General features: G+C 40.1%; 1 protein-coding gene across 2 annotated transcripts; it reads left to right on the plus strand.

Moving 5' to 3' along the window:
• Nucleotides 1-615: 615 nt before the first annotated feature.
• On the plus strand, nt 616-6,599 carry pigu (phosphatidylinositol glycan anchor biosynthesis, class U). Of its 2 annotated transcripts, XR_001659846.1 has the most exons (13): nt 616-793; nt 1,758-1,822; nt 2,082-2,141; nt 2,225-2,287; nt 2,478-2,587; nt 2,831-2,931; nt 3,201-3,298; nt 3,581-3,735; nt 4,347-4,490; nt 4,564-4,688; nt 5,639-5,781; nt 5,953-6,116; nt 6,221-6,599. XR_001659846.1 is itself a non-coding variant. In XM_007579219.2 (12 exons), exons 1-12 carry the CDS (start codon nt 664-666, stop codon nt 6,064-6,066), a joined length of 1,308 nt encoding a protein of 435 aa, XP_007579281.1. In that variant the 5' UTR covers nt 616-663; the 3' UTR covers nt 6,067-6,498. The 2 variants fall into 2 exon arrangements, 1 of the variants encoding a protein (XP_007579281.1); XM_007579219.2 differs by having other exon boundaries at nt 5,953-6,498.
• Nucleotides 6,600-7,179: the final 580 nt, after the last annotated feature.

Consider the following 7,179-nt stretch of genomic DNA (forward strand, 5'->3'; position numbering starts at 1 on the left):
GTGTGTGTGTGTGTGTGTGTGTGTGTGGAGAGAGAGAGAGAGAGAGAGAAAACCATTAATTTCATTTTCAAAGTAATGATAATTATAAGAATAATAATTAGTTGCAGTAGTATTAGTATCATATTGTTAATGTTTCAATTAATGATTATTCATTATTTAAATTGTTGTATTGCAGATACAGTTTTCAATCGTAGTTACTTTTATTTTCTCCAGAGAGAAATCTCTGGGGAAAAAGTTGCTGCTTTATTTTTTTCTAACTTTACGGAAAAGTTCGATTTGTTTTGATGCAACACATTTGGTTTCCGGAACAGAACTAGTATAAGAAATATCGTTCCGTTTTTACGTATTATTTTATATATGGTGTTTTTTGTATGGTTACAGTAAAACAAAACATTTTTATTTAAAAGATAAATAATTATATTTATATTTGTTTAAGAATTAATTATTTTCTGAAATAAGTACAAAATAAAATGCTAATTTAAATGTAATACTGTCAGTATTGTTATTTATACTGTCAATTTTACTAAAATGTTTTTTAAATGTAAGTTTAATTTTTGGTGGAGGTCTGTTTGCTCCTTCGCTTCCATCACCAGCGGTCCTAAATAGGACTGCATTTCCCATCATTCCCCTCGCAGGTCGGGCGGAGAGCGCTTCCTTGTGAAGATGGCGGCTCCCTTGTCTCTGCTTCTGGTTGTAGCCGTCACAATCCGCGCGGCCCTGAACAGATCCAGCCTTGCGGAGCTGATCGCAGAGAGGGTGGAGGTGGTGTCTCCGATCACCGCCTGGAAGCGAGGTAAGCCGGCCTGGAGCGGAGCTCCGTGGCCTCTTTTCCAGGCCTTCCGTTCCTGCCCGTTCCCTCGCCGCTCCGATGACAACGGGTGAAGTCAAACCGGTTCATCTGCTAAAACCTGCACACATACAGATAAATCTTTTTTTAAAACCCAGTTTTTACACGGAACAATCTATTAGCAGGGATTTAATTTATGCTTTTAAACATATAAAATTATTATTGATGTGTTTCTTTATTGTTTGAACAAAGATCTGAGTTTCTGTGTGTCAGCGATTAAACAACCAGCAGAACCAGAATAATGAAGGACCGAACCGAACCTGGCAACTGCTTACACTTAAATTAACTCGTCCCATATTTACTTTTCAGATTTATTCAGTTCAAAACTACTTTATGGATCCCAAAGTGAAATTAAATGTGGTTGTTGTAACTCATTTTATGAGTGACATCCCATGTTTGAAAGAGTTGCATTAGATGCTTCATATGCCAAACTTTAAGTTTGTGGAGATTTTCAGAAATCTCCACAAACTAAGACAAAGACTTAAAATATGGCCGTATCTGTTTCTTATGTCTGAAATGTAAATGCGTTGACTCTCATCAAATCAGAAATGGGATGTGTCCAGTTTCTGGCCTCAAGTGTTAATTGTAACTCATTTTCTAAAGTGTCTCCACTGAAATGTTTTAGTTGTCAGATTTTAAAAGTACTTAAAAAAAACAAAAGGGGATTTTCTTTCAGCATTCTGTCTGTCTAATATCATTTCTATCTATTTGGTGACTAAAATGTGTTCATAGTTTGTGTAGTTTGATGTGATCATTTTGAATTAAAAATACAGAAATATTTGGTTTCTATCTGAATCCAGCTCATCCCAGTGTGTTAGACTTATTTTATTTTAAACGTATTAAACGTATTCGATCAGAGGTTACATTAGGAAACCGGTGACAGAGCCACTTTGTTTCTGTTTCTGGTCAGTTATCGAAGGCTTAGCGCTGCTTGATCTGGGAGTTTCTCCGTATTCCGGCGATGTTTTCCACGAGGTAAGACGTCAGATCTGGCTGTTGATGCACATGTTGGTTAAAAACCATTTTAAAGTACAGGTAGATTTGGATATAATGTGAAAATGTTTGATTTTGTACGGTTTTTGCCTCAGTATTAAAACTTAAAGAGCTTGAGTATTTGAAATTTTCCTTACAGAGAAAAACAGTTTCTTTGTTTTATATTCCAGCTGAGATTAATTTTATCATCCAACATTTATTCCACCCGACGTCTCATGTTTGATCTTTTTCTTTTCTGCAGACTCCTCTCATCATTTACCTCTTTCACTTTCTGGTGGATTATGCAGAAATCACATTCATGGTAGGAGGAATAAATGACTGCAGAGTGGAGAAACTCTTTAGCTTTAGTTCTTTTATTGTTGTGGGTTTCTGTTTTCCTGTTAGCTGGCGGACGTGATCACAGCGGTGGCTCTTTATGTGGCCATGAAGGACTTTAACAAGCAAGTGGTGAGAATCAATCTGTAAAGAAAAATACATTTTGTGAATGTTTAATTTAAAATGTATTGTTAAGCTCCATATGTGTCAGTAGAATCATGTTTGAGTTTAATGCTCACTCAGTATATCTAAGATTATATCTTAAAAGTGAACTTTCCGTTGTGTAGCGGTGATAAAACACTTTGTTTCTGTTGCTTTTCAGTTCAGGAAGCAGAAGTTTTCCCTGGAGGCGGAGCGTTACCCTGCAGACTGCCTGGAGCTCATCAGGAGCCCCACTGAGATGTTCTACATCCCCCTGAAAGTAGCCATGTTGTAAGTACCTGGAGCGCCTGTAGAGGGCGCTCTCACTGCTCAGAGAGCATCAGGAAGCTGACCTTATGTGTTAACGATGACTTTGCAAAAACATCTGCAGCGCAACGTGGGACGGAGAAAAACGAAACTCACCTGAAATAATGCTGTTTATTATTCAACTCAATGTTTGTTCATGATTAAAATTTTTTAGTGTTTAAACTGATAATTGATGCCCAGTTTTCATTTTTTCTTGTTCTCTGGCAGCTACCTGCTGAACCCGTTCACCATCTTGTCCTGCGTTGCCAAGTCGACCTGCGGCCTGAACAACGCCGTCCTCTCTCTGTTTGTCCTCACAACCATAAAAGGTCGACCACACAGCCAGGCTCTCCTTTCTAAAGTGATGCTGAAAGAAATGCTTTCCAAGATTTACTCAAGTGCCACACACTAAACCTTTTATTTATTTATCCAGATTTATTGCCACAGTTATCATTGGCATACCTTGTTTTTGTCACAGCATTTCTCTTCCATGGCTTAGCAGACCAGTGTTATTGTTTATTTCCTCTCATTATAGTTTGAACTTTGTGGTTTAATCTTCATATTCTTTGATTTTATTGATTTTATTTGTGTTTTTCAGGAAATGTTCTGCTGAGTGCCATTTTCCTCTGCTTGGCCACCTACCAGTCCATCTACCCTCTGACGCTGTGCGCCCCCGCCATGCTGTACCTGATGCAGGTACGCTGCTTTGATTGGTTTTGATGTGTACTTCCTGTTTTTGAAACGTACTTACTTCCTGTTTTTGATGCATACTTCCTGTTTGAAGTGTAATTCCTGTTTGAAGTGTACTTCCTGTTTTTGGAAGCATACTTCCTCTTTTTGAAGCATACTTCCTCTTTTTGATGCATACTTCCTGTTTGAAGTGTAATTCCTGTTTGAAGCATACTTCCTGTTTTTGAAGCGTACTTCCTGTTCTCACTGACATGTTTTGCCCTCTCTCCTGCCTGTGTCCCTCCTCAGCACCAGTACGTCCCGGTGAACCCGCGACGCGCCGCCTTCTGGTGGTTCGTGGTTCAGTACCTGTTCATGTACCTGGGCAGTTTGTTCGTCATCGTCTGCCTGTCCTTCTTCCTGCTGGGCTCCTGGGACTTCCTGCCCTCCGTCTACGGCTTCATGTGAGTCAGAAAAACAAACTGAAGATTTCTGGACCATCAGAACCAATCCAATAAACGAGTTCTGAGGAGAACCGCATTTCCCTGACTGCCAGGTGTAAAGTTTGGTGGAGAGAAAAATTATGCTGTGTTTTTTTAGCTTGATCTCTTACTTCCTGTGGTGGGAGCTCTTCATACTTGAACAAAGCCAAACATTTGAGCAGGTTCTGTAGAAAGGCCTTCTCATCCAACATCAGAGTCTGACCTCACAGATGTTCTTTCAGAAGAATTGTCAAAAGCTCCTTTAGACAGGCTCCATAACAGAGAACACGTTTTCTCAGGAGAAGATAATTTTAAATTTAACGTCACCATGAAGGTTTTCTGGCTCCGAGGCTAATATGCAAACAAATGAAAGTGTTTCATTTAATTGGATCTTGACTAGAGGTGGAGTTTTTTATTTAAATAAGGACAGAGTTGCAGTGCAGCGCCCTCTGATGGCTGAATTGGGCATGAAGTTCATCCCAACCCTTCCTGACTGCTGAAGATAGAAACGCAGTTCTCCGTTTCTCCAGCAGAGAGCGCTGTGGGACATGTTGTCCTCTGGTCCAGCTCCATGTTCCTGTTTTTTCTTGCAGCCTCTCGGTTCCTGACCTGACGCCCAACATCGGCCTCTTCTGGTATTTCTTCGCTGAGATGTTTGAGCATTTCCGCCTCTTCTTCCTCTGCGTCTTCCAGATCAATGTCTTCTTCTACACCGTCCCTCTGTGCATCAAACTGAAGTCAGTCCTCCTGTCTCATTAACCTCTGACCTTTCCCTGCGCCCTCTAAGCCCCTGTGTGCGTCGTCCTGCAGGGACCAGCCGGTGTTCCTGATGTTCATGCAGCTGGCGGTGATCTCCATCTTTAAGTCTTACCCCACCGTGGGCGACACGGCGCTCTACCTGGCCTTCCTCCCCGTCTGGAGTCACCTGCACAGATGTGAGTGTTTACTGCACACCTGGCGTCAGGTCGGGGTCAACGGGGTCAGCAGGTCGGCCAGCTGATGCACAAACGCATTAAAAACAACTAAAACCAGGCGAGGGAAATTCCCTTTAAAATAAGATAAGAGTTAAAATCTTTTAGAATTTAAGATGCAGCACAAACTTTTGCTTTCAACAAACATCCAGTGGATTTAAAGGAAGTCGTATTCCTTTTAAGTCATATTTGATATAAATAACACTTTGATAACAACTGAAGGTAACACGGCGACCCAACGTACCTGGAAACGGTACCGTCCCTTTAAATGTCATTCAGGATGTAGATGTGCGTTCACAAACTGAATATTTCACACAAAATGCCACTTTCAATTTTGTTCCTTAATTTTGTTAATAATAAATGGCAAAAGAGATTATTATTTTAAAAACTCACAGCTAATCGTCCAGGTACGCAGGGTGGACACCTGAGCTCACAGGTAAGTGTTTAATGCCTTAGTGGGCGGGGCTTATCTCCAGCTGAAGTTTATTTTTGTTCCAAAGTAAAACTACAAGAAGGAAGTGGAGCGCAAACGATTAATCAAATAATCTTCAACTAATTTAGTCACGGATTAACCGTTAAACGGAGAATATCGAGTCAACAAATCGACACACCGGAGCAGAAATGAAGCCAAAACATACAAAATATATCTGCATTTTGTATTTAAGATAAAAAAAAATCTTATTTCTGAAAATGTATTTTAGCCAAAAGTTTTATGTTCAGATTCTCTACAGCAAATCTGTTATTGCACTTCAGTATCACCAAAATCATTAACATTAGTGGAGATTCTTCCATGTGTAGACCTCACTGGTGGTTTATTGATTTATTGGTGGTTTATTGATTTATTGGTGGTTTATTGATTTATTGGTGGTTTATTGATTTATTGGTGTTACTGAGCCGCCTGCCTGCCTGTCCAGTCCTCAGGAACATCTTCCTGGTTTCCTGCGTCCTGCTCGCCTGCTCCGCTCTCTTCCCGGTTCTCTGGCATCTCTGGATCTACGCTGGAAGCGCCAACTCCAACTTCTACTACGCCATCACGCTGCTGTTCAACGTGGCGCAGGTAGAGCAGCGAGGGCGGGGCTGAAAACATGCCAAAATCACTGCATCGCTGCACCCCACGCTCAGGCCGACGTCTGGGAACCGAGGAAACCACCTGCTAGTTATATCACAATAAAAACAATACAGCTTTCTGCTAGTTTCTGCTGAAAATGTGTTTTTGCTTCCGGTCCAGATCCTGCTGGTGTCGGATTATTTCTACGCCTTCCTGCGGAGGGAGCACCACCTGACGGCCGGGCTGTACCTGAAGAAGAAGGACGGCTCCGAGGCGACGCTGGTGCTGAAATGAAGCGCACCCTGCTGCAGAGCAACGAGCGGATTGAACCGGATAGAACCTGATTGAACCGGACCAAACCGGATCGAACCTGATAGAACCTTATAGAACCGGATCAAACCTGACCGAACCGGATCGAACCGGATAGAACCGGATAGAACCTCCTCAGACGAAGTGAGGAGGAGTAAAAACGCTGATGGTGCAGAACTCGAAGCGACTCGCCGCCATTTCCGATGAACAAACTCTGAACTGTTCAGGAGGGAAAGTTTCAGCTGAGAATATTTTATTCTGAACTTTTTCTGTTTAAACGTAAAATGTAGGAAACTTGCGAATGTCCAGAGAAATGTCTCAGCATCTCTTCGTTTTGTCTGGTTTTACTTGGTGACTTTTAATTTCTTTGTGTTGTGAGCAGAATGACAGGATTATATAAAGTTATAAAAGTTTCAGTTATTCATTGGATCTTTTCTGGGATGAAAACTACAAAACTTCATTTTTTGCTTTGCAGATTATGGGTCAAGATAAAATTGTCCAAGCTGCAAAAACACAAACTTTAGTTGTGTAAATTTTTTCCTTTTTTATAAAAAATATCTTATAATAAGTTATCTTCGTATTATAAATAATACGAAGATAACTTAAAGTAACTTCAGCAAAATGTAGGAGCTTATTTTAATTAAATAATTTGATTTGCATTAAAAGTTGTTTCCACTGGCAGATTATTGAACTTGTAACATGGGAAAATGTCTTATTAGTGAAATAATCTGCAGGTGAAATGATTATTTGTTTAAAAGGTTTGTGGCATTTTTTATTTCAGGTTTTCTGAGATATTTGCAGTAGAAGCCGAACAGGTTTGGTGTTTTTCGCTGGTCGGTTTCATTAAGGGCTCAAATGTTCAATGTTTCTGTGACACTTTGATGCTTTAATTTGAAATTTAAAAAATGTTTCAATTTCAAAACATTTAAACTTTATTTGAACGTTTTGATCAGGAACTTTATGCTGTTAAGTTTCTTCTGTTTTTTTTATTAATGGCTGAAATTCTCCATGGAGTTTTTATGAACTTATAACCAGTTTAAACATTTAACCCTTTATATGCATGACAAGCCTAATCATGAATTCCCTCTTATTATTTTG

The sequence above is a fragment of the Poecilia formosa genome, unplaced genomic scaffold (genome assembly GCF_000485575.1).
Source record: "Poecilia formosa unplaced genomic scaffold, Poecilia_formosa-5.1.2 Scaffold512, whole genome shotgun sequence".
NCBI classification, from domain to species: Eukaryota; Metazoa; Chordata; class Actinopteri; order Cyprinodontiformes; family Poeciliidae; genus Poecilia; species Poecilia formosa.

What these genes read in the sequence shown, in the direction of transcription:
- pigu (XM_007579219.2), top strand. Translation starts at nt 664, where the DNA reads ATGGCGGCTCCCTTGTCTCTGCTTCTGGTTGTAGCCGTCACAATCCGC. An exon ending in ATGCAGAAATCACATTCATG is followed by an intron (nt 2,142 to 2,224) that starts GTAGGAGGAATA and finishes TTTTCCTGTTAG; the next exon opens with CTGGCGGACGTGATCACAGC. An exon ending in CCCCTGAAAGTAGCCATGTT is followed by an intron (nt 2,588 to 2,830) that starts GTAAGTACCTGG and finishes GTTCTCTGGCAG; the next exon opens with CTACCTGCTGAACCCGTTCA.